This window comes from Notamacropus eugenii, chromosome 2, assembly GCF_028372415.1.
Source record: "Notamacropus eugenii isolate mMacEug1 chromosome 2, mMacEug1.pri_v2, whole genome shotgun sequence".
In the NCBI taxonomy this organism is placed as follows: Eukaryota; Metazoa; Chordata; class Mammalia; order Diprotodontia; family Macropodidae; genus Notamacropus; species Notamacropus eugenii.
The window spans coordinates 472,424,688-472,451,444 of record NC_092873.1 but is presented as its reverse complement, the minus strand read 5'-3'; the positions used below and the strand labels follow the sequence as shown (position 1 = coordinate 472,451,444).

General features: G+C 36.7%; 1 protein-coding gene across 4 annotated transcripts in view; it reads right to left on the bottom strand.

Annotated features, from left to right (window-relative positions):
• RC3H1 (ring finger and CCCH-type domains 1) overlaps positions 1 to 26,757 on the bottom strand; it is an 83,517-nt gene that overhangs the window by 16,418 nt on the left and 40,342 nt on the right. For 3 of the 4 annotated variants that reach the window (XM_072648576.1, XM_072648575.1, XM_072648578.1), the window contains exons 4-14: positions 26,207 to 26,446; positions 23,529 to 23,704; positions 22,376 to 22,576; positions 19,961 to 20,093; positions 14,485 to 14,603; positions 13,510 to 13,622; positions 11,803 to 12,084; positions 11,271 to 11,485; positions 6,868 to 7,238; positions 6,146 to 6,310; positions 1,378 to 1,530 (exon numbers count right to left, since the gene is read on the bottom strand). In XM_072648576.1, coding sequence (XP_072504677.1) covers positions 1,378 to 1,530; positions 6,146 to 6,310; positions 6,868 to 7,238; positions 11,271 to 11,485; positions 11,803 to 12,084; positions 13,510 to 13,622; positions 14,485 to 14,603; positions 19,961 to 20,093; positions 22,376 to 22,576; positions 23,529 to 23,704; positions 26,207 to 26,446 — 2,168 coding nt within the window. The remainder of the gene's footprint in view (positions 1 to 1,377; positions 1,531 to 6,145; positions 6,311 to 6,867; positions 7,239 to 11,270; positions 11,486 to 11,802; positions 12,085 to 13,509; positions 13,623 to 14,484; positions 14,604 to 19,960; positions 20,094 to 22,375; positions 22,577 to 23,528; positions 23,705 to 26,206; positions 26,447 to 26,757) is intronic. The other variant, XM_072648579.1, reaches the window with a different exon arrangement.

The window sequence follows — 26,757 nt, the reverse complement described above, 5'->3', positions numbered from 1 at the left end:
GGAAGGTTTAATTGTTGAAAAGCCCAAGAGTTGAACCTTCAATGACACATTTCTGGTCTGAAAGAGCTTAAAGGGTGGGGCAGGGTGGGCAAGGTTTGTCTAGCCATTTGAAAGGCGGGAGGGAGACTTGTTTTCATTAACATTTCTGTTACCTATAGTAATACTGCCTTCTAGTCACTACCACAGCAAGGGTTCTCCTTCCTGACAGAAGGTAAACTTGAGGAATGCTCTTTTTTTTCTTTTCTGTCTCCTCAGGATTTGGCATAGAACCTGCATAAATGCTTGTGAACAGATAAACAAGATCTTGCCAAAAAACCAGGTCCTCTGCTTTTGTCTCCATCACATACAAACTCAAGTACAGAATAATTTTCTACTTCCCACTTTTGATCATATGCTAGTATTAAAAAACTCCACAAAGTTGGAAAAGGACTGACTAGCCACCAAGTTCAATCTTCTATCCTCAGAAAGATTAAAATCTAATTGGGAAATGTTTAACAAAATATACAACACAGACATTTTGTAGTTCAACAAGAGGCCTGCAAAGATAAGTATCTATTTGACTTTGATACATCACTGCCCAACAGATATATACAATACAATGCTACAATACTCTGTAGTCATAAAGCCTTTTTCTTGAATACCTCAAATAATAGAGAACTCACTATCTTAATACTGTTACCTATTCCATTTTGGGGGCAGCTCAAACTGTGAGAATATTAAGTTATTCCTGATATTGACTAAGATTTCCCCCAACTTCTACTCATTGGTCCTAGTTTCTTTCTTCTATGACCAGCAAAAATAAACCTAATTTCTTTTTTCAAAAAACAGCCCTTCAAAGCAGAGCAACAATTAACCTAACTAGACTTCAGAGAGAAATTGGTTCTAAGTACTATGACAAACATTAACTAAAGCAGTAATACCATTTATACTTCAGAACTATTAAAAAAGTTAAATTTTAAATTTAAATTAAAAATTAATTTAAAAAATTAAATTTAAATTAAATTTAAAAATTAAATTAAAAAGTTAAATTCAGTGGTGATATATTTTAAATATAACACCCAACAAATATGAGTCTTGATCAAAGACAACAAAGTGCACGTCAGTTTGGTTTCAGTTGTTGGGGAACGGAGCTGCTACAGAGGCTGACATCAAACAGTAGGGAGAGCAGAAATAATTGGGAAAACCTGGATTCTAGGTGGCACATTCTAAAGATACGTCCATTTTGTACTACATTTAAAAACTTAAAAGTTAAAAAAACTTTAAAAACTTAAGCCTTCCCCAAATGGAAGGATGCTGGGCAGGGCAGAGGCCAGAGCCTGCTGAAAGGACAGGGCTTGGAACTGTAGACCGTTTAGAGAAGTCTGGTGTTGTACATACCGTCATCTCCACGCTGCCAGCTGCAACAGCATCTTTGGGTTTCGCATCTTTGGTTCCGATGTAGGAGCCAATGGTATCACATGACCAAGGGGAGTACTGGCTGTAATCATTCCCTTTGTATTTCCCAGCAACTTTCAGGTCATCATCCAAATACTGGAAATGAGAAACAGGACAAAGCTATGAGTAATCACGGCTTAGATGAAGCAAGGGCATTTTCAAGTAATTTGTAGCTGGAAGCAAAATGCTGTGGGATAGAGGATTCTTGTCGACTGGCATCAGTTATGAAACTGTAAAACCATTCTTGTAGATTCTAGATATTTGAAGTTCAAGTCAATTCAAATAAACATAACTGTGAATTCCTGACTAGTTTTACTGCAAGTGGTGGTAAAGAGGATTTTAATAAACACCATTCTCATCAAAAAGAAAACAGAAGTCAAGTCAAGAACCATATTCCATAGTGGGGAAAAAAAAACACAACATATTTACAACTTATATTACCAGTGAATCTTGTAGTTTCATATACATTTCATAAGTTGTTAAAATACTATACCTTATTTCTCTGCCCAAAATTTGATAAATTAGAGAAATAAAACCAATAGCATTTGTCTGATCTGAGGCCTCTTAGAAATTCAAAATAGAATGTGAGCTCAGTCAGTCAAAAAGAACTTACTAAGCGCCTGTGCTAAGTGCTAGGGATATAAAGAAAGAAAAAAACAGTTCTTGCCCTCAAGAAGCTCAGTCGAATGGGGAAGGCAACATGAAAACAACTATGTATGGATAAACAAGATACATTACAGAATAAAAGTAAGAGTTTCTTGGTTTCGGTACCCTCAGTCTTTCAACAGTATTGGGCACACAGAAAGCACTTTAAAAAGCATGTTGGTTTCATTGATTGACCAAACAAAAGACAAAGCACTGAGATGTGTGTGTTGGGGGGAGAAGGGGTTTTGTGTGTGTAAACGGAGGTATTTGGAGCCAAGGGGTGAGGTAAATTAGTAAATCACAATGAAATATATCTACATGATGAACTACAGAAAACCTTTTATATAACAGTAACAAGTAATACAGATATTGTGCTTTAAGGTTAGCAAAGCGCTCTACAATTGTGATCATTTTGTAAATATCTCATTTTATCCTAACAATAAACCTAGAAGTTAAGTGCTATTATTATTCCCATTCTTCAAATAAGATTGATAAACCCAGGGTCACACAGCTTGGTGAGATTTGAACTGAGATATTCCTTACTACAGCGCTATCCACTATGCTGCCCAGCTGCCTTCAATTCATGGATTTACATTTAAATTTTCTGAAGAAGGATCAAAGTTTTATCTACACTGGAAGGCAATGATGCATACAGTGCAAAAGATATTAGTCTTGGGAACCTGAAGAGAAACAAGAAACAGGCCCTGGGATCAACAGTATTTAACATGCACTAGCTTGACCTAGGAGGAAAGCATGTGTGCCAAACATCTGCAGCACTACGCTACATACATAATAGCTTCTTAAGACATTTTAAAAATCAAGTTTATTATAAAGAACTCACTTCAGTAAAACATTTACTAGCTGTCTACTCAGCACCCAATACAAAGCAAGACAAGAAGTTCACTAAGTCCCTGACAATGACCTGACATTCTACTGAAGGAAAACAACATGGATGAAAACACACAAAGTAATTTCAGGTTTCAGAGAGAGCATTTAAAGGAGATAGTACTTGGGATGAAACTTGAAACAATCAAAGATGGAGCCCATTAAAAGAGTTTGTATTATGCAAAGGCAGAGCATAAGGAAGATTGGTGGGAAAGAGGAAAGCACAAATTAGCAATATCTTTTTGAATCGTATTTTCACTTATTTTGTTAAACATTTCTCATTAGTATTTTAATCTGGTTCTGTGCATGTGCAGCTCATTTGACATCTCTACACAACTGCTGAATTAATTTTTCTAAAGCACAGGTCTTCATCAGATCACTCTCTGCTCAGAAAGCTTTAGTGGCTCCTTCTTGCCTCTACTATTAAATATAAATGCACTTATATTTGTTTGATCATAGTTCCTTATAATTTTTATCTAATCTTTCTATGATGATTGCGTATTTTTCTCTCAACACTCTATTCCATCCTCTAAGTCAATGTGTTGCTGGCGAGGATGTTTCTATTTGAGTTTAATGCTACTGGTGCAGAGGAGGACAGTAAAAAGTGACAAGCCTATGAATTAGAGAGGTAGCCAAGTGAACAAAGAGAAAAGAATAAACAAATGTTAAAGAGTCAAAGACTCTCTGTGAGAAGACTTGGTTATGATTAGATAGAAAGGGGAAGGGGAGAGAAGAATAAAGAAGGAGGATTCCAACTGGAATAATGACAGTGCTCTCAGGGAAACAAGAGTTGGTGCAGACATCACAAGTGATTTAACTATAAAAACCAGTGAGTTCCATTTGAACATGCTGAAACGGAAATACCCATGGACCCTTCAGGTGGAGCTGTCTAGCAGGGATATGGAATTCAAAGAGATGAAGTTGAACTGAATGACCTGAAAGAAAGGAGGAAAGGAAGTGCCAGTCATCTGAGTAGATTTGAGAAATATAAGTAGGAGAACCAACGAGATCACCAAGACAGCATAGAGAGTTAAGAACTCCAAGGGCAGAGTTCTGGGATAGCCAAAGTACAGAGGGCAAACATGGATGGAATGCACATAAAGGGGACTGAGAATGAAAAGCCATCTAATTCTCCTCCTCCTTCTTTCTCCCCTAAGACTTCATTTCAGGACTCTGAGCACGTTCACTGGCTCTCTTCCATGCCTGGCATTCTCTACTTCTTTATCTCATCTCCTGGCTACTATCAGAGATGGAAGAAGCCTTTCCCATTATCCCTTATTCCTGATGCCTTTTCTATGTTGAGTATCTGAAATTTATCCTATATATGGTTTGTTTATACATAATTGTTTGCACACTGTCTCCTCCATTAGACTTTTAAGTCTTTGAGAGAAGGGACTGTTTTAGCCTCTCTGTATCTTCAGCCCTTAACACAGTGCCTGGCACACAGTGGGCACTTAATAAATGTTTGTTGACTTGACCAGGAGACAAGTGTCATAAAAACCCAGAAAGAACAAAGCATTCAGGAAGAAGTAAAGAAGAAGTCAATGCTCTTGGGAAGTCAAGAAGGACAAGGACTGAAAAAGGGCCATGAAATGTAATAATTAATGCAATATTGGTGACTTTGAAGAAAGCAGTTTCAGTCAAAAAGTGTAGTTAGAAGGGAGTGGGATATGACAAGTAGAGGAAAAGTACAGGGGAAATATTGTTTCCTTTTAGATTTGTTTAGTTAAAATAAAGAAAGGCCATCAAAAGAGTTGTGTGAGGTAGTAAAAAAAAGACGGGTTCCAAGTTCAGCTCTGCTTGTAATTCACTGTGTGATTTTGGACAAGTTACTCAGATAAGGAAGTTACTTTCTTGGATCTCAATGTCCTCATCTAGAAAATGATGGGGCTACAGTAAATAAAACTGTTTCTTTCTAAAATGTTACATAGCCCCTTTCAACGTACTCTAATATCATAAATGATGGCTAGGTCATCAGTGTTAAGATTTATACTGAAGGAATGTCAGCAAAATTTCTAGGGGATAGCTCTGGGGTAGGGGCTCTGAATAAGTGCCTGGAGCCAAGTCACAAAAACAAAGTCTGGGACTCCTCAATTACTAAAAACCCTGAAAAGAAAGTTCTTAGTGCCAAGATACATGGTACTATCAAATGGTGTGAAGGATAGGGCTTCATTAATAAAAGATGCATTTCTCTCTTTCTGGCCACTGCAATCTGAGGAGCACCAGCTGACACCTCTAACAGATGTCATTTCCCTCCCCTCATTAGCTCTTCTCTCTGTATCCTGATGTGTCCCCAGTAGGCATATCATAAAGGCTGTCTACTGGCCCTGGGTTACACTGCTCCTCCTACATCTGATCATCCTCTTATTTTCTTGTCACTTGTAAGGACTAACCAATTCTGGTGCATCTCCCCACCAATCTGAGGTTCACTGCTCTTTTTGCATTCAGTATCTCCAGAGGCTGAGGGGATTTTGGGGCTAGGGTTTTAGTCCTGCTTTTTTTCACATATATGCTAATTTCCCTCCCAAAAAACAAACCAAAAACCAAAAACCTTAATTCAAGGCTGTCCTTGATGCATGAGGCTGACTTTCAGATAACTAAAGCTAATGTAATATTGAACTTCAATATAATCGCTGACCTGTACAGGAAGATGCTAATCTCATGATGAGTAAATAGCAGAGGGGCTGGTTAACAGACAGCAGAGCCCTAGGAGAGAGGACTCCTCAGTACTTCAGTATATAACCCACTTCAGGAGGGAGTCAAGAACAGAAGATCAGTCTTATAATGAATTTTGTAGAGGGGTATTATATAGCCATACTCCAGCACATTTTCAATTGTTACTAAGAGGAAAAATTGCTATTGTGTGATTTTAAATAAGAAAAAAAGTATAAAATATTCTGACTTACCAATTAATTTGCATGATCTATACATTTGGAAAACTTTAGTTGTGATTCCTCATTAATCCAAATAGAGAGCTGAATATAGTAACTTTTCTTCCCTAAGTGGGCAAACTTCATCTTGTTCATTACTGATAATTTATCTGAATCATTATATTTATTTTAATTTTAACATAAGACAAATCAAGACATTAGCCATTTTGGTTGCAAATGAAAAACTACTAAATGAATACTGTCAATCTGCTTTCAAATAGACACTGACAATTTAAGACCACAATGCTTACTTCCTCTGGATGGAATGAGTGAGGCAAGGTTGGTGAAGGTGCGAAAGGTGGAGGAGAGATGACTTTTCTTTCTTCTAGTTGGGCCATGATTTCCTTCCGTCTTCGATGTAGCTCATCTAAACTAGGGTGGGCCTGGGGGGGAGGTGGTAGTCTGCTGTAAGGTTCCTAGAAAGGAAATGAAAAATTTAGAAATGACTGTAAAAACCCATTGAATATATTTAATGGATATTTAAAGCTAATAGCTTTGGCACATCCACTTCATAATATTTGTTTTAAATGTTCTTCCCCTCTGCTAGCTGTAAATACATAGTCTAATAGTCTAACAAATTTGAAGTTCAAAATTTAAAGTCAATAAAAATCTGTCAAAATTCTCAAGAGAAGTAGGCTGGATTTCTTATTGTCAACCGGTAGCTGTCAACCTTCAGTTTTGTGGAAAATTTTTATCTTTAAAAGTTAAGAAATTAAGAAATTGTAGCAAAAAGAGATTATAGGAAAAAAAACAACCCCAAAAAACAGAAAAAAGAAATGTTTCACTTTTAGTAAGAAACTAACCAAATAAAGTATAAAAAGACAAACTGGTAATCCAGATATATAATCTTTGCACATATTTCAAAAGCTAAATTAGGTAGCAAGGTAGTAGTACTAGCTAACCTATTCAAAGGGTTAGAGAATCATTTTCAGAGACTAATTCATTAAATAGTAATTTTAAAAAATAGGCATACTCTCATATATGGAGGTCTTATCTGACTTGGATGTGGACCCACTGGATAGTAACTCTCTATTTGCTGGTATCTCTCTCTGGACTCTGGTACATAAGGTGAAACAGCTGCAGGTGGAATCTCAATGGGTACAGGGCTTTCCTGGAAAATCTCCTCTCGTGGATAAGACTGAGTAGGGTACACACGACGGCCATCATAATGTGGTGGGTACATGGGTGGGTACTGTTGTGGCTGAGTCCCATACTGAGAGTTTACTACACGATCCTGGAGGTAGGGTGGGTAATGATCCAAGTAAGGAGGACCAGGTTCAGGAGCAGATGGTGGAGGTCGGACGAAGCGAGAGACACATTGTGGGGTTGGAGTATAGTACATCCCTGTAAGTATAAAACAAGCACCAAAAACAGTATTTGTAAACAAATTTAATTGAGAAATGGACTTTAATTTCTACCTCTTTGACCAATCTTGAGAAGAGTCATTAATTTACTCTTTAATAAGACAAACTGACAGAAAGACAATTCAGCCAAATGTGGGAAAATGTTAAACTTGAAAACAGTAGCAAAGTTCTGGAGCATGCTGCTCTGACCACTTACCACTGTTCTTTCCCCAACCAGCTTCAGTGTGGGCTATGCCAATCAGGCTGGTGTGCTCCTTCCTAGCGGCAAAGGTTGGTGATACCACCAAATGCTCCTTCCTCCCCTACTTCTGCCTCACATTTTAACCCAAGCAAAAAGGTTTACTATATAACTATTACTCATTTTAAATTACTGCTTATTTTGTATTTACCTGTCTTTTTATTTTCTATTTTCATATATGTAATTAAAATATGACACTGTGTGTATATATATACACACACACACATATACATGTATATGTTCACACATATATACATATATAGTTTATAAATAAAAAAATTTATTGATGGTGACATATGATGAAATAAGTTTGAAAATAACTTCAAGGCCAGAGGGGATAGGGAAGATGTCTTGCGCTAAAGAATCAATAGGTTGACTGCAATGACCACTGGCTCACAGATCTGTAACCCAACTTTTATATGGGCATAGAGATGGAAGGGCCACAACAGTGACATAGTTCCAAGCTCCATATAGGTTACTTTAACAATAATGAGACTGATTCTTTACACAAATAGCCAAAAAAGAATATATACACTGAACTAAAAGGAATTTAAAAGCATCAAAACTATTGTTTTAAAAGCAGAGAAGAAGGAAGTGTGTAGTCAGTGTGAGCAACAGTATCCTGCAAAAACACCTGTAGTCTACTCTGATTTAAGGATGGTCCATTTTCACTGCTCCTCAGGTGTCATTTTATATTCACAGACATTAAGCTTTAGTGATGTTTTAGGCTTTCTTCTCTCTATATAGTATCCTCAAACCCTGAGAATCATTTTAAGAGAATATTTTAAATTCATTCATATTTTTAAAAATAGGCATACTCTAACATATGGAGGTCTTATCTGACTTGGATGTGGACCCACAGGACAGTGACCCTCTATTTTCCTTTACTAACTCAGTTCTTACTCCAGACTTGTCTACTTCGTAGCAGTAGGTAAGCTTAGCTTCTACAAGTCACCCAAGGCTTAAAATATTTTCTATATATCTGGCCGCCTCTCTCTGCCATAACATTCAGTTGCCAAGTCTGATAGGAGTGTGTATGTGTGTGTGTGTGTGTATGAGAGAGAGAGAAATAAGGGAATTCTCAACTCCCTTTTTATCAATGCAGATTTGCACCTGAGAGTCCCAACATTCTCTGGGCCACAATGGCATTAAATGTCACATGGCCAGTATGAGTTTCCAATTCTACAACAGGATATCTACTAATCACACACATTTATGATCAGTATGCTCATCTGTGGTCATACAACTAGTATCCGAAGAGAAATTAAAATCGACATCTTTTACTCCATGACCAGCACTCTACTATAATGATGATGATGGTGATGATGACAGCAGTGACGACTACAGTTAAAATGGTGCCCCTTACACAGTACTTAAGGTATGCAAAGCAATGCACATTATATCATCTGATTCCTCAAAGATGTAAAACTGTAGGAAGAGTTGATAAAACACAAGCTCTGGAGGGAGAGAACCTGGATTCAAAATCTGATGCTTACAACTTATGTGACTTTGGGCAAGTCATCCCTAAAACTGTTTCCAAGCAATCCTAAATCCATTATCCTATATTTACCACAAACCTGGGCAGTAAATTTTACTTACAAAGGAAGAATTTAAGGGAGAGGAAATTCAAGTGATTTGCTCAGAGTCAAACGTTAATTATGCATTTTTGACGATAGTTTTTGAATTTGGGTCTTTCTAACTCAAATTTAGCATCCTACTCACTAAACCAGGCACTACATCACCCTCTTCTTGTGAACTAGTCTGTCTTGAAAGTATGAAAAGGTGGGATGGTTAGCTAGCTAACATAATGAAGGATAAAGTCAGAATTCAAAAAGATCCTGATTGACTAGAACATTGGGCTAAATATATTATGAAGTGGACTCATTTAATATGGATAAATGAAAGATTTGACACTTGGGTTTCAAAAGTAAACTTCACAAAAAAGAAAAGTAAATTTATCTTAAAAAGACCTAAGGGTCTCAGTGGACTCTGCAGAGTCCATATAAATCAACAGGTGCTATCTATGAAGCTAAGGTGATGAATAACTGAGGAGGTGCGATTTCTACTGTCAGATCACGCCTACAATACCATCCACGTTCACATTTAAGTAATATATTTTAGCAAAGCAAGAGAAACTTCCCAATAATTAGAGCTATCCAACAGTAAATGAGACTGTCTTGGGAAACATCCTATCTGACAGAACACTCTGAGTAAAGGCTAGAGGACCTAGCAGCCATTTGTTGCAGAGGAGAATGTTGTTCAGATCAGGTTGGACTGGATAGCTGTTCATGTTTCTTCCTCTAAAGTTCTAGTATTTCTCTTTAACTCATCCTATAAATTACTGCTGGATTAATATTCCTAAAAGAGCTTTGAACATGTTTTTCCTCTGCTCAAACACCTTTAATGAGTTCTCACTAACTGATGAATTGAGCTCAAACTCCTCAGCCAACAGATCATTTCAGTTATTCCTCAGCAAGGTTACAACTTCACTTTTCAGCCTCAACTCTCTAATAGCACTACACACATTCCATCCTTAGAGCCAAAATGAACTCTTAACTATTCTCTGAAAAGGACCTACAATTTCCTCCTTCTATGCTTTGGTTCTTATAATTCTTTCAGCATGAAATAACAGTATCCTAGACCGAGAGATGGAACAGACTTCAAAGATCATAGAATTCAACTCCCAGTTTTTGTAAATGAGGAAATAGTCCCAGAGAAGCCAAGTGACTTGCCCAGTATTAGAAAGTCAGTAAGAACCAAGACTGAGTCCAGAACCAGAGATGAAGGGAAGGGCATCTTCCTTAGCACTGTCAAATGACACAGCTCCTTTCTGTGTTCAGGGGCAGAGGTACCATTTGTTTGCAGTGAAGGGGTCAGAGCAAATGAAGCAAACCTCTGTCTCATGGGAATACTCACACCTGTCATCCTGAGACCTGAGTGGGAATTCACCTCTCTCCCGAAACAGAAAGGTTGAACTCTTCACCCACCTACTCTACTGATGCACATCAAGCCCTGACATGTGACTGAGATAATCTGCAGGGAAGTGGACAGTGTAGGCTAGAATGAACAAGGAGAGACCAAGGGGTTGTGCACCCTGGATAGCTGATATTAGAGTTGTCTCTCCAAAACTGGAACCTTTAAAGTCTATCCTTTCTCTCATACCCATCTCAAAAATCATTTTACTGAGAGTTTTTCTTGATTCCATTAAATGGATGAGATCTGTGGTTCTCTGTACAACCTTAGACAAATTATTTAACCTCAGGGCTTTTAAAAGTCTCCTAATCTATAAAATGAAGGAGTTGGATTAGATCAAATCAATGGTCCCTTTTAGGTCTAGACTATGATTCTCTATGATTCCTGAAATGCACATGCAGTGTGAACTTAGAATACTTGGTTGACTGAGAGGGAAAATATACTATCCCTGTCCAACACATAGTCCAATACATTATTAATTTTTTAGGCTAAAAGATTAAGTTCAATATATAACAACCTAGCAAATATCCTGTTATCTATTGAGCAGGTTTTCCTTACCCTCTTGTGACTTGTCATTTCTATGACTACATGAACACTCATATTACTTACTAGGTTATCATGGGTTGTTTTAACTCCAGCCCTGTTATTGGTAGAACTTAATACAGCTCACTGCATTCCTGTTATTAATTATACTATCTGCCACTTGTTAATAAATTATGTCATATATCTCATGAATGAACAAAGTACTACTTTACTACTCTAAGAGAAAATGAGTTATACAAATCAAGAGTGTGTTATTACCTGGGGGATATGGTGCTGGCTCAAAAGGTGGAGCAGCCCCTCGAGGATCTTGATAAAATACATCTGCTTGGGGTGCTGAGTATAGCTGGGAACCTCGTGGTACCATGGGGAGAGGTTTGGTAACCGGCATGGAAGGCAGGTCTGTTGGTCCCCTAGGGGGTACAGGGTGTGGAGTCACAGGTAAAGCAGAAATGTTCTTGGGGCCAGGTTCCAGTCTAAAAGGAAAAGAAAAAAATGTTAACAAACATTAAGTTGTCTGAATAAGTTCACTCTGAGTCAACATATTATATAACAAAGTAGGTCTGCATATTTTAGGAAATAGCTTGTAATAATTTCTGTTATCTCTCTAATAAAAAATGAAGTGGCTTTTTTCTCCTAACCTGGTTTCTTTTTTAATCATTAACTCACAGAAATGTAAACCACCAGAAAAAAAGGAAAACTAGTGGAAGAGCTTGAGAGAGAAAATATCTACCAGTTCTTTAACCACATGTTTACACACAAGAAAGCTCAATCAATAGCTAGGAAGCCGTACAAGTCAGGAGGGGATCCAGGAGCACTGCTGCTCAGGTGGTCAATCTTCCCTGGCTTCAGACCAGAGTCATAGCTAGAGTCTGTCCCACGGGGGATCAGCTGTGTCACTGTGTTCCCTGCTGACACAATCCCATTCGGCAGGGCGGTAGATTTTCTGCTGGGGAGGTCCACTGCCCCTTCTTCTGAAAGGATAGCTGCTGAAGGTAGGCCCACTTCATTGAGCTGGCCTAAGGAGGCACTCAGGGGTCTTCTGGGAACCAGACGTTTGTTCATTTTACGAAATCTTCAGAAAAACAAAATCAAACACCAAAAATATTTTTAAAACTGAAAATAAAAAAAGGGAAACCACCAACTAAAAGGAATAGCTTTTCACAGGCACTTCGAATTATTACCATAAACTTTCCAGCAATCACATTTCTTACAACAAAAACCTGATTATCACCCCCTTTTGGAAATTACCAAAAGAAATTCAAACAGAAAATATCATTTATCTGTAAGAATGTGTATGCAGGAAAATAAGCAAAAAATATGTACATAATTCATTCAATCTTTCATATTTATTCAACAATAAAAGTTTGTTGATTGAAATAATTTTTCATTAGAGACATTTTGATAAAAGTCAGAAACTCCTTAAAGCTGAAGTATTCTGAATATGTATACGGTCAATGCATTCTATTTTTTTATCACAGTATGTATTTTATCATAAAATTATCATTTTACTTACATTTTTTACCACTGCATTACTCTTATATCATTTTATTGAACCCCCTAGAGTACACTGGAGGAATGGAAAAAAAAAAAACCCCTAGATTCTGAAGGAGCACTTTTGTTCTATTGTGTTCTGTGACTGAACAGGGAAACCACTTTCATTAAATTCTCAGAGGAAAACTATCACAAAGGCATATAAAAACACTACTAACCAACTTAATAGACAACTTTGACTAACTGAAAGTCACAAAATATAACTGTTACTATAATGGGAATTATGACATCTATGTAGTTAAAACAAGGAGCACTCCAATGGTAACAAGAAAATACAACAGGGTAATTTACAGAGACTTATGAAATGAGAAATATAAATGGGAAAAAGAAAAAGTTCGTTTTCGTTGCAGCATGCCAGAAAAAAAAAACCTAAATGTGAGATTAAAGGGTCTAAACTTTACTGCAGTTAAAAATTTAACTCCCACACTATAACATCCTTCATCCAAACAGGAAGGGAACTTTTGTTTTAAAATAGTGATACTTTTGATGCACATTTAAATTTAGAAATAAACCTACACACAAATAACATGTGATTATCCCAAATGGTTTCCATTTGTGAATACCTGGTATTTTTAACTAAAGTATTCTTTCACTTAGCCTACTGTGAGGGGGGAAAGCCCTCACTTTTCACAATTGTTTTCCAAAATACTGTCACTATTTTTTAGGTAAGAATCATTCATTTTAGAGAGATACATAAATACAAAGTTGCCCCCTGTCAGCTCTCCCTAACAACACACCCTCCCCTAATTTGGCTGTTATTTTGTTGCTCTTTATTTTCAGTAATATTCTTTTAACACATTATAAGAACATAAAAAATTGCATTGGTATAACCCCTCTGCTAACTTCCTGAGTTTCAAAGGCAAGCAAGGCTTACAATAAAATTCAGTGTTGTGATAACAGAGATACAACAAAAATCTGGAGTAACTTCTACCAGATGGACACTTACTTTTCCAATTCATCCTGTGAGTGTGCAAACGTGCAGCTGGCCCCCCGGGGGCAGCCTCCTCTCTGTTTCATGTCTCGGCACATGTAAGTTTTATACTTGCTGTGCTGAGGAGGCTGAGGCGCAAAAATAAATAAATAAATCAGGGAAGCATTTAAACAGATGATTCTACAGTTACCGTACATAGTTTAAGGGCCTTAAGAAGCACTTCTGTCTCTGAAGTAACAGAAAATAGCAGTGTCACGCTTTCCTTACATGTCAGTATCAAAACACAGCAAGAGAATAATTTTTCAATGTATGACTGCAATCTGTGCAGCCCCAAATTCCCCAGATTATTAATGGCAGTGAAGCCATTATAGTTTAGAATCATAAGCATGGTTTTTAAATTAGTTTATAATATCCAATACTGAACAATATGGAACCTTAATAAATATTATTTAACAACAATGATGATTTTCCCTTAAACCATACCACGCTTTATTTAATATACACTTTAAATCCTGACACTAATCAGAACATTAAAGTTTTATCAGATCATGCTTCATTCAAATTACCAATCTGAAAAAATCTCATTACAGTAGTTCTATATGGAGAAGAGAGAGGTTTAAAGGTACAGACCCATCAAGTGCAAATACTCTATTAGGTAAAGCTAAAATAAATTGGCTGCATTCCATTATTTATCACCAGATTTAAAGATTTCATCCCAGCATTCAAGAAAGCTATAAGATTTTCTTTTCCTCTTAAAAGGAATGAAATAAAGCTCAAATTTTAGGTGTGAGAGGATTTACCTCCATATTATTCTATGTGGCAGACCTTTACGGGGATAATCATACAAAAAATGAATTTTTGTTTTTTCTCAGCTTTCTCAAGAAGATACTCTTTCAAAAGTATTGCTGATTCAGTTTTGGAAAATATTAACCTACTTTTATTTCTGATGCCTGTGCCGTTTACTTCTTAATATTAATGCTCCTGTATTACCTGCTGCTGGTCTGTTCCTTTCTTGCTGTGGTTCTGAATATAATCAACCAGTCCATGTACCACTGTGCGCACAGCAACCAACCCATTTTCTAGCTGTTCCCAGGTTGGAGGAGGGGCATCTATGTAGAATACAAGGAAAAGGAGCAAGAGCTTTTTACAAGGCTGTACAAACACCAACAAAACTGAATTATAAAACGGGGCAAAACAATTTTTAACTATGAAAAAGATGATGCTCAGACATCCAAGAAAAATAGCACCTTTCGCTTACACTATGTCGTTTAACTTTCTATGCAATGCAGAATGATAGAGTAGGGGTTAGCATAAGCTTTTTTCCTTCTATTTTCAGTACATCATTAGCATGAAAAAATGCAGAGCTTTTTAGGTAAAAACAAGTACCTTGGTATCCCTTGCAGTTATACTATTGTTAGACGTGCTTTGTGAATCAAATTGCTATATGTTTCAAAACTACAGGAGATTCTTTTTTACATAAAAAAATACATTTAAATTGTATCTTCTTACATCACCCACATTTCCCACCATATCCATCCAAAGAGATGCCATTTAAATGAGCCCTAAAGTAAAACCTTTTGTTCTTTTTCAATGAAAATAAGTAATTCAATTCTTTGGTGAACTTGGATAACCACATATAGAAAAGGCTTTGTCATTCAGCAGGAAGAGAAGTCTGGTTAATAAAAAAAAAAATTCCATGTCAATAAGTTGAAAGTTGTATTTTACAGAATCACAGTTTATCAATTGGATGGGAATTCAAGTCACACCTGAACAGAGCCCCTGTGGATGACACTTCCAATTTCAAGGGAGGTCGTTGAACATGTGAACAGCTTTTAAATTGTTGCAAAACTTACCATGAACCAAGCTGAAACCTGCCTCTCAAATGTCTGCCAAGTGCTCCTTGTTGTGCTTAAGCAGAATAAGCCCAAACCTTCCTTCCACATGGAAAGAGAGTTCTTAAGTCTTCTCTTTCCTACACTAAACACCCTCAGTTCCTTTAAATGATTCTCATATTGTATGAATGGGTAGAAGGAACAAGCATATATTAAGTGGCTACTATGTGCCAGGTCCTGTACTAATATGCCCTTTACAAATATCTCATTTGATTCTCACAACAATTCTGAGAGGCAAGTTGCTATTATGACCCCCATTTTACAGCTGAGCAAACTAAAGGTCTGAATTTGGATCTGAACTCAGGTCTTCCTGAATCCAGACCCAGCATTCTATCCACTGCGCCATCCAATGGCTTCTAGGTGTTATGTACTTCAACAGAAATATAAGGCCACACACTGGGTTACCTTAGGCAGCCCTGAATAAACAAGTTTAGGTAGGCCAATGACATATGTAAAAATCTGAAAAGAGTTCAGTCTCAGATGAAGGAGCTAATGACGCAACACTGAAATTTTAAAGAAAGCAAAGACTAAATTAAATGTTAGCATGAGTTCCTTCCTGATGTTTTCCACCATAAGAACCCATTTTTAACAAAAAAGATTACAGAGACACCCCATCCCCAAGTGATAGCAGACATGTCAAATACTTAAAAATCCAATCAAATTCAATCACGACAGCATAGACATACATTAAAAAAAAAACCATCATGTGCAATAAGGCTTCAGACAACCTACAAAAGGTGTGTTCATTTATTAGACTGATTCACAACGTGTATGCGGTTGGTGCTAATACAATAAAGTAGGTTCATGGACCCAGAGCGTGACTGAAAGCCACCAGGAATTTTTGGCACACAGACTGGCAGCCACTCGCCTTTATGCTGGTCATTTTCCAAGAGTTTCAAAAGCTTTTCATTTCTATTTGCTTCAAGTATGGGAAAGAGTTCATTTTTTTCTTCAGATTAATTCTGCTTAACTAAAACAACAGTGTAGAATAGCAGTGTAGAATAATGGACAGAGCACTGCCCTCAAATTAACAAACATTTATTAAGCACTTTTTAGATGGTAGGTACTAGGATAAGAACTGCAAATACAAAGATAACAGGCAGTTTGTCTAACACGCAGAATCACAGAGAAGGGCTGACCACCTATAGTACAAGGAGTTCCTAATGTTAAGACCACACCTCTACCCTCTATTCCCTAAAGCAAAGACAACTCACCATGTTGCTACTATAACTGAGGAAACTCAGCATTAACAAAAAAGTTTATATTTAAAAATAACAAAATTTAAAGAATTTTAATACTGGTAGCATACCACATAGTTCTTTTGTATTATGTTTTTACATTAGATATCAATTTACTGTTTACTATGTGCCAGACACAAGAAATTCAAAGACAAAAAGTAAAACAGTCCTTGTTTCTAAGAGACATATTTAAAATAAACAGAAGATGAATAGAAAGCAATTTGGAGAGGGGTTATGAGGAAAGAAATGACTTCAAGAATTAGACAATACCTAAACTAAGTCTACAATTAGAATGAAACCAGAGATTTCAAGAGAGGGAGATGGGAGGAAAGGGTCCTTTCAGGAAGAGATAGGAGGTGGAATATCTATAATGAGAAACAGAAAAGAGGCTAGTATGTATGGCTCAATTATGAGAGGGGGGAGTCATGTGTAAGAAGACTGAAAAAGTAAGGCATTTAACTTACAAATGAAAAAGTTTATATTTGATCTTAGAGGCATTAAGGAGCCCTTAAGAATTTATTCAGTACACAGTGACATGGTCTGACAAATGTGAGAGATATTGTGGAGGCAGAAGTATCCTTTGGTGCAAAGAAAAGTGAGAAGTCAAGAATAACTGACAAAGTTCTGAACCCAAGTAACTTAAAAAGAAGTGTAAGAGAAGTGGATTTGGGACAAAGATGAAATAACTATGGGACATATGGTTTGGAATATCCACAGATTACCAAAGTGGATGATAACCACCCTGTGAGGGGTGCTGGAATTATCTAGGGGAGCAGTAGTAGCCTCAGGTAAAATTAGGAGGGCAATGAGTAAAAATAAGGGGTAGCGGAAGCACAAGGAAAGAAGGTAATTTTGAAAATAATTCATATGTTTCACCTGTTGTATAACAAGGCTAAAAGTCATGGTGATTAAATTACCTTTCAAAAAACACACAAAATCCAAGTTGTACCTCATCAGTGGTCAAGTCTGCTGACAGGTCTTAACAAGAAAGTATTGGCAGGCAAGCATGTCGCACACACTGTTGCCAAGTCCAGCATGTACTGGTAGGAATATGTATGTGTAATAACTTGTTCACAATATACTAGAGGGTTACATGATGCCATATTGTATCAAAATTTCAAAGGAGGAAAAAAAAACACCACAAATTTACAATAAATTATTAAATTTAAGATGCATCATTTAAAATGTATATATGTATATACAAAGTTCCACTCAAAAAAATCATTAAAGGGTGAAAGTAGATTTCCAATGGGACAGTGAGGAAATTTTTTTAAAGGAGTTAGTAGGCCAAATAAGTTTGGGAACCTCTACACTGGGCAGCTGAAGACAGAAGAATGAGGAGATCAGGAGTAAGAAACTGTATATATAGGGGCTGTATGTTTAAGAGGCTGTATATAGAGATCTGAAAGTCATCTGCACAACATGATAACTGAACTCATGAGAGATGAAGTCACCAAATGAGAATGCAGAAAAAGGAACAGAAGATGGCTCAAGACAGAGCCTTGAAGTACACACAAGGTTAGGAGGGAAAAAAGAGGGAATTCTTCTTTATATATGAGTTTAACTAAATGGCTCCTGAGGTCCCTTCCAATTCTAAGGGTCTATAAATGTTTAAAAAAAAAAAATCCACACAACTGTGAGCTCCTTTAGGGCAGACTTTTCTCTTCTTTTTGTATCCCCAGAGTTTAGAAGAGAGCCTGAAAAATACTAGGTGCTTCAAAGTTGTTTGTAGACCGAATGATTCTTCCATTAGAATGGTCTCCTTCTCACCTTTACATCTTAGAACTTTTCATTTCTTTCAAAAGTCAGCTCAGGTACCCCCTCCTACAGCAGACCTTTTCTGAAGTTTCCCCAAGACCTTGGTTCTCTTCTGTTCCTGAATTTTCCAAAAATCTGCTTTGTATTTCCCCAGTAGAATGTAGAGAGCAGTGACTTATTTTATTTTTGTCTCTATCCTCAGAGTTTAGTCCAATGCTACTAGATACCCAATCAACAATTAAGTACCTACTACGTGCTGGGCACTGTACTAATAAGCACTGAGGAAAGAAAAAGAGGCAAAAGTCAGTCACTGCCCTCAAGGAGCTTACAATATGATGGAAGAGACAACATGCAAACAAATATACAAAGCAAGCAGTACATGGAAAATGGAAAATAATTAACAGAAGGAAGGCACAGGAAGTAGAGACTGGGGAAGGCTCCCTGGAGAAGAAGGAACTTAAAGGAAGTCATGGAAATCAGAATTGGACTGGAGAATGGAGGAATGAGAGGGCTGAAACGGAAGGGACTTCAGAAGTAGCCTAGCTCCAAATCTAGGTTCCTATAAATAACAAAGTCTAATCCAGTTAAAGGTACCATTTAAGCCATTACTTCTGTGTATGGCCTATGGGACTGTCAGGACTCTGCTTTCTGAAAGCCAGTTTATCTGAATTGTTATATTGCCACTTCATTTAAGAAATATCGGTTACATTGCCCACGTGACTAAGACCTGTATATTAATAATATTACCACACTCCTTCCTCATGTGAACTTTGTAAAATTATATATGGAATTGTAATCAACTTTTGACCTTTTTAATAAAGGCATTGAAGAGTACTCTCTTTACCCCTCAAAAAAAGGATGTCCAAACCAAGAGATGGAGTGTCTTGATGGTGGAATAACCGGGAAGTCAACGTCACTGAATCAGAGAGTATATGCTGGGAGGTAGGGCATAAGAAGACTGGAAAGTTAGGAGGTGCTAAATTATAAAGGGCTCTGAATGCCAAACAAAAAAACATTTTGTATTTGATCCTGGAGACAATAAGAAGCTCCGATGAAGTTTACTGAATATGTACGTAAAGGGAGAATCAGACTGAAGCTTTAGAAAAGTCCACTTAGAGGATAGAGGATGGATTGGAGTAGAGAGAGACTTGAGGCAGGCAGACCCACTAGCAGTCTACTGCAACAGTGCAAATACGAGGTGATGAGAACTTGTACTAGAGTGGTGGCTGTGTCAGAGGAAAGATGCTGCAAAGGCCCTGGCAACAACTTAGATGTGGGGGTGAGAGATGGTAAGGAGTCAAGGATGCTCCCTATGTTGTGAGCCTGGGGAACCTGGAGGATGGTGCAACCCTTCACAGTTAACAGGGAACATAGGAGGAGGGGAGGGTTTAGAGAGAAAGATGTCTACTGAATGGTCAGTTTGGAGGTCAGAAGAATGGCTAAAGAAGGATGGGTATATTTAATCATCAGCAGAGAGATGGAAATTAAATTCATGAGAGCTGATGAGACCACCAAGTCAAGCAGTATAGTATATAAAGGTTAGCTGTTTTTATCATTATTAATTCCAAGAGAATTTACCTGGACTAGGGTCAATATTTGCTAACAGTTCCAGATGGGGTCGCAGGCGGTTCAGGTTTGCAGGGTCACCAGTCCTCTGAAGAGCAATTGTTAGTTCCTGAACGCTCTGTGCAAATGAGGCTGGGGTCTGCAACTTAAAAAAAGATAATTATTAACTTTCCCAGAGGTCAGAAAGCCTTTTTCATTTCCAAAGGAAAAACTTTTATCACTCATTTTTGTGGCTTACTGCATTTCGTTTTTCACCTGAGGGAAAGATTCACTTTGTCACAACTTTAATCCATCAAATTCCTTCTAACAGAAGTTAATCTGAATATACAGTCTACCATTCCTCAAACAGTCACGAAATATAAATAGACAGATCACAATTAAGAAATAAAATATCAATAACTACCTGAAAAATTATTTAAACTCTAATAATTATAGAAATCATCATTAAAAACAACTTCTGAGACATATAACATAGCCACATGATTGGCAGACAGTTAAAAATTTTTAAATTAAACACTGGTGGGACTGTGAAGAAATAAGCATGTTATATTATTGGTGGAGTTGTGAACTGATAGCAATCTTTCCGGAAAAGCAATATGGCATTATGTAGTAAGAAATAAATAAAAATTTATTAAGCACCTACTATGTGCTGGGCACTAGGCAATGGGGATAAAAATGGCAAAAAACGAAACAAGTTTTGTCTTCAGCAAGCTTCCTATGTACACATACAAAATATGTATAATATAAAATACAAGGCATTTTAAAAGGAACTAGCAACTTACTTGAGAGTGGTGTTTGAAATACCCTTTAAAAGAAACCAGAGATTTTAAGTACAGGAGAGGAAGGAAAGCTTCTAAAGCATGGGGACCAGACTATACAAAGGTGCAGAGAAGAATAACGCCAGCTAGGCTGAACAGCAGAGTGAATGAAGGGGAATAAACTATCTCACAAGGTTTAAAAAAAGTCAGGTGGATATGCTCCAAATGCAAACAGGAGTGTACATCTTATCCTAAAGTTAAGAAGAAGCCACTTGGGTTTATGAGCAGGCATGCAGAATGTGTGCTTTAGAACTATCTTCACCCCTTATGATCCAACAGATCCCACTGCTAGTACTATATTGCTAAGGATTTTTTTTTTAAAGAAAAAAAGAACTGTATATAGCAACATTATTAGTAATAGCAAATCACTGGAAGACTGTGTTCACATGAAAAAATTGTTGCATATTAATGCAAAGAAAAGAGTATTGCACCTCAAGAAGTGACAAATATAAAGACGTAATAAGACCTATGTGAAATTGCTCAGAGGCAAAAGAAAACAATTTACACATAGAAATGATATAGAAAATGACAAGTAAAATTCAGAAAAATACACATAAGGAAAAATAGTTCCAAGAGGGCACAAATGAGCATGATCTTAAAAGTTAATGTACAATTTTTCTTTTAAACTGTAATACAAGTTTATAATTGCATACATTTTAAAATCTGTATTTGAAGGCTTTTGTTCTTAATCATCCAATCTCTGTCCACACACACAAGCAGAGACTAAAGAACATTTATACTACTTCCTTTAAAGTGGTGATATTCTATTGTTACTAGAGAAAAGATCTGATCTTGAGAAAGTGATAGGATCTTCTTACTTAGCAGCATTAAGCAGTCATAATTCAGAATCTTTCCAATCATAGAAGAATCTCAATGAAGAAATGTGATAACAAAACAAATTATAACCCTCAAAGCCTCAGAGCATATACAAGAAAGGATCACTTTACTCACTAATCCAAATATGACCTTTTCTTTCTGCAATTAATATGAAAAGGTCTCTCTGCCTAAAGTTCAAGAGAAAATAAATAACCGAGATAAAATCCACATCTGATAGACTACATCTGATAGTGTATTTAGATTTAAAAGTTAATTATAAAACCAGAAAGCAAAACAACAAAAGTCTCTCTCTTTTCCTGGTTTCACAGGTTCCTTAAGAGTTTACTTGATGTACCAAGAAAATAACTCCAGAACTGTGACATTTGTGTCAAGAGTTTTTAGGGGGATCCAGGGAGAATATTTTGAAAGAAGTAGTCATATCCACATACCAATTATAGACAGATCCTTCACATTACATTTTTACCAAATTTCTAGGGTCGTTAATTGTACCTATACATAGTTTATGATTATTAAATACGTTTGGATAACTGAATAACGAAACTTAAAAAGGACAAGAGATTAAAACAAAGTGAGCTCTGTAGACAATGGACTCTTAAGGAACAAACACTGATACTGAGCAAATTTTCTGTCCATAGAAGTAAATATTTACCATAGAGAACAACTAGAGAGAACCAAAATGAAACTAAATTGTACAAAATGTGAGTTGTTTGCTTTCCAAGTAACAAAAGCTTAAAATAAGTCAGATATAATAAGGAACAAAAAGAGACTTTACCTTGTCAATAATGGACTGCATGTGAGATTTGTGTGATTGGTCTCCATAAAGAAGAGAAGACCATTGGTCTGGGGCAATGCGCAAGCCTGCCTCCATGGCAATCTGAACTATCTGGGAGTCATGTTCCCGACGAAGAGCTTCATATGTCCTAAACTCCTCCTTCAATTGCATTAAGGAGGAATCTTCATCACGTTTTGTCACCTGAAAAGAGACATACAACAATAGAGAGACACACACAGAATGAGACAAAAATTATGGTTATAATATATATGCACAAACATGTAATAACCAAAATTCTGCTTATGATCACCATACTTCAAAATGCAAACATTAAATTCATCCTTCTGCCTTCAAGAAATTTAAATTTTCAAATGCCACGATTTCATAAAAGTTTACAATAGGAAGAATGAATAAATACAGCCAAAGGAATTTATCAGTGCCAAGGAAACACTATTCAACAGGGATTAGAGACAAGAAGGCAGGAGGATCATCATTATGTATTTGCTACAAAGGTTCTGTTTTTCATCTTTTTTTGAGAAGGGGCAGAATAAAATAAATGCCTGTTTAAATGAAAAATCAAGCATTTATAAAGCGTTTTTAAGATTTTCAAAGTGCTACATCATTTGATCTTGTTTTAAAAGAAAATTTTCACATTGACATTTTCATTTCTTAACTTATTAAAAACTTGATTAGATCAATTCATATCAAATCTTAAAACTGTAACATCTTCTTTATCAACAGAATTTTTGCCAAAGCTTTGAGAACTCAAAAAGACAAATCCCAAATTCTAGCACCACCTATATTAAATAAATCTTCTCTTTCGCAATTTTCACATGCAAGGAATACTTTTAAATACAGATAAAGCTACTTTTTAGTAGAACTGATGGATGATATAAAAAAAAAAAGTCTTTCCTTTTACCAGGATAAATCCTATTTTAACAAATATCTCCAAGATAGAAATTTTTATGTAGCAAAAAGTTTCTAAAGCCCAGTTTGGTCAATTTTGAGCAATATTTGAAATACTGTCTTACAATCACACAAACAGTAAGTAGACTTTCAAAGATCATTCAGGTAGTTTTGATTTAACATTTCTGTGGGCAGGAAGAGAACATGTTTCTTAAAACTTGGCACCCAATTTATAGCAGTTTTGTACCTTGAAACAGGAGGCTCTGTACAATAGTTGAACAACATGTCCAATGCTGGTTTTTGAGGCCTGAGGAAATCGTGGCTCCAATCTTTGCACCACAAATAGAACCAAGACTTTCCGAGACAAAGCAGATCCATCTTCCAAGGCCAGCAGGACCAGCTTCAGGGCTTCCTCCTGCATTGCTGGGAAGATAGGTAAAAATCAAATTTTATTCTGTGTTGTCATAGGAAAATTCTTGTAGGGTCTCTGATTTGACACTGAGTACAGGCATCACATTCCCTCCCAGTTTGGACAAAGTCCTTCACAAAATAGGATTTCGTAAGATCTTAAGATCAGAACAGGACAGTAGACACTAACTAATAAAACTCCTTACCAGAAAAGTTCAATTCCTCTATCTATGCATAAACCCTAGGAAACAAAAAAGTACACAAAGGCCAGAAATAACAGTGAGGTATGGCAGATGTATTCACATAATCATCACCTTGCAGAATCTTACCTGGGATTCTAACTAAAATTAAGAAGAGAAAAACAATGGCAGAACTATGATCAAAGGAAAAAACCCAAATTATTACGTGCCTAATCCAATTCCACCCTATGCAGCCATGTTGAATTTCATGTTGTACTTGCAACTTTCTTTTCTACTTTTCTGAACTAGGTTTAGTGGCAATCACCTGGTTCCACTTTCTTGCATAGGCAACTTCTTCTCAGGGCTAAGTTCATTTATTCTCATTACTGTATCATAATAACAGTCATGTTTTTTGGAATTTATGCTGCAGAAAATTAAATTAAAATGACTTCTCCAACCAATCTGATGAATTTGCAACCCAGAGATTGCTTAAAATAGAGGAAACAAATTGCTAAATTTTTGCCTTCATGGTCCAGTAATTACACAAAAAGAATTTTTGACAGGAAAAGAAATTGTCCTCTTACTCTTAATTACTTATCAATCAAATGTGTTCTTGGTGACAAGGAAACAAGAGCTGTATGGGTAGCTAAACAAACAAAGCCCAAAGACTTCTCTCTTCTGTGTAGTCAGTTTTATACCAAAATTTCACTAACAAAGACTACTAGTATAGTAATTCTCTACCTTGGAGTTATGTAGGGTGGTGGTGACAGTAGTGGTGCTATCCATGGAGTCCTTGGGTTATATTAAAGACTTCATCTTTCCCAATGCATTATTGAGAAAATTTAAAATAAAATTCATTCACACCTAAAACATGCTATTAAAATTGTTATTGTTCAGTTATTCAATTGTGTCTGACTCTTCATGATCCCATGGACCACTGCAAGTCAGGCCCATCTGTCCTTCCACTATCTCTCAAAGTCTGTCCAAACTCGCATTCACTGCTCTCATGACACTAATGACATTATCTACCCATCTCATCCTCTGCCGTCTCCTTCCCCATTTGCCTTCAATCTTTCCCAGTATCAGTCTTTTCTGGTGAGTCCTATCTTCTCATAATATGGTCAAGTATTTAAGCTTCAGCTTCAGTATTTATCCCTCCAATGAATAGTCAAGAGTTAATTCATTTAAGTATTGATTGATCTGATCTCCTTGCTATCCAAGGAACTCTCAATTGTCTTCTCCAGCAATACGATTTGAAAGCATGGATTCTGTAGTGCTCAGTTTTCCTTATAATCTAACTCTCACAGATGTACATTACTACTAGAAAAACCACAGCTTTGACTACAGGGGACTTTGTGGGAAAGATGAGGCCTCTGGCTTTTTACTATGCTGTCCAGATTTGGCATAGTTTTCCTTCCAAGGAATGTCTCTTAATTTCATTGCTGCAATTGCTACGGGCAGTGATCTCTGAACCCAAGAATATAAAATCTGACACTAGTTCCATTTCTGCTCCCTCTAATTGCCATGAAGTGATGGGACACGATGCCATGACCGTAGCTTTTTTAAAAAATGTTAAGCTTCAAGCCAGTCTTTTAATTCTTTTCTTTCATCATCAGCAAGAGGCTTAATTCTTCTTCACTTTCTGCCATCAGAGTGGTATCATCTACGTATCTGAGACTGTTAATATTTCTACCAGCACCTTTAATTACAGCTTTTAAATGACACTCCACATATGTTTTGAACAATTAGGTATAACTAGTAAGTAACCTGGAAAAAAGCTGTTGCTGCTGCTGTTCCGAGCAGTAAACATCTCTCAAAAAAACCTAAAGCACCTTGTTTCTAAGAAGAGGAAAAGCCACTGGGGACAATACCAAGACAAATGGATATTTTGAAAAGGGAGTAGCAGAGCAAGAGTAGTGAGAAGTGACAGATGATGTCATTGAGTGATATCAAAAGAACTATATTTCCACAGCAATGTGGAGTCTGCTTACAAAGACAAACAGCTTTAAATACACCTTAGTACCATCAATATTACAACACAGGTAAATGTCACAGAGTAACTGAAGAGAGATTAAATTATGGCAGTACTTGGTAAATTTTAAGAAAGCAAAGAAGTACCTAATAAATAGTAAATAAAATCCAAACAGTAAAAAATTTGAGAAAAGTTTTAGTGTATTTAATAGGATTAAACTTCAGTTTTTTGCAAAATTCAAATAGGTGGAGTAACTCCCTCTGTAAAATATTAAACAAGAGCCTCTGAAAATTCATCTATCTCTGGCACTTCTAGACAAGATTAGAAGAACAACTAGTAAAGATGAATGGTTTCAAGCTCATTTACCTGGTCCAAGGAACTGGCAGCCCCTGGCCCTGACTGCTGCCCAAAGATTTGAAGAAAGTTGTTGAGGATTCTGGTGCTGGAGGATTAGTTCCGTGACAGTCCGTTCACCTAAAGATCGAGCTGCCCTCATGGCACGTATTCGACCTTCTTCTTCCACTAGCTGGCAGTGGACTAATGTCACCAATTTCCTCTGCATTGGGCGGCTCAGAACACTCTGAGTGGTGCTGTTCAGACCTACTCCTTTAAAAGACAATATAAAAATTAATCTAAACCATAAATTGGAAAGTAATCTAGCAATCACAAAATTTCTCCTAACTTAGATTAAGGGATAACACAGGAATTATATTCTAAGACTATGTGTCAAAAGCACTATACTGTATACCTTGTGTCTCACTGATACCACCATTAGGCCTTTACCACAAAGAGATCAAAAAGGAAAACAAACTACATGTACCAAAAATATTTATAGTGGTTCATTTTCATAGTGGAAAAGTACCAGGACCACAGGACTGATAATAAACCACTGAAAGAAAGATGATGGACTCAAGACG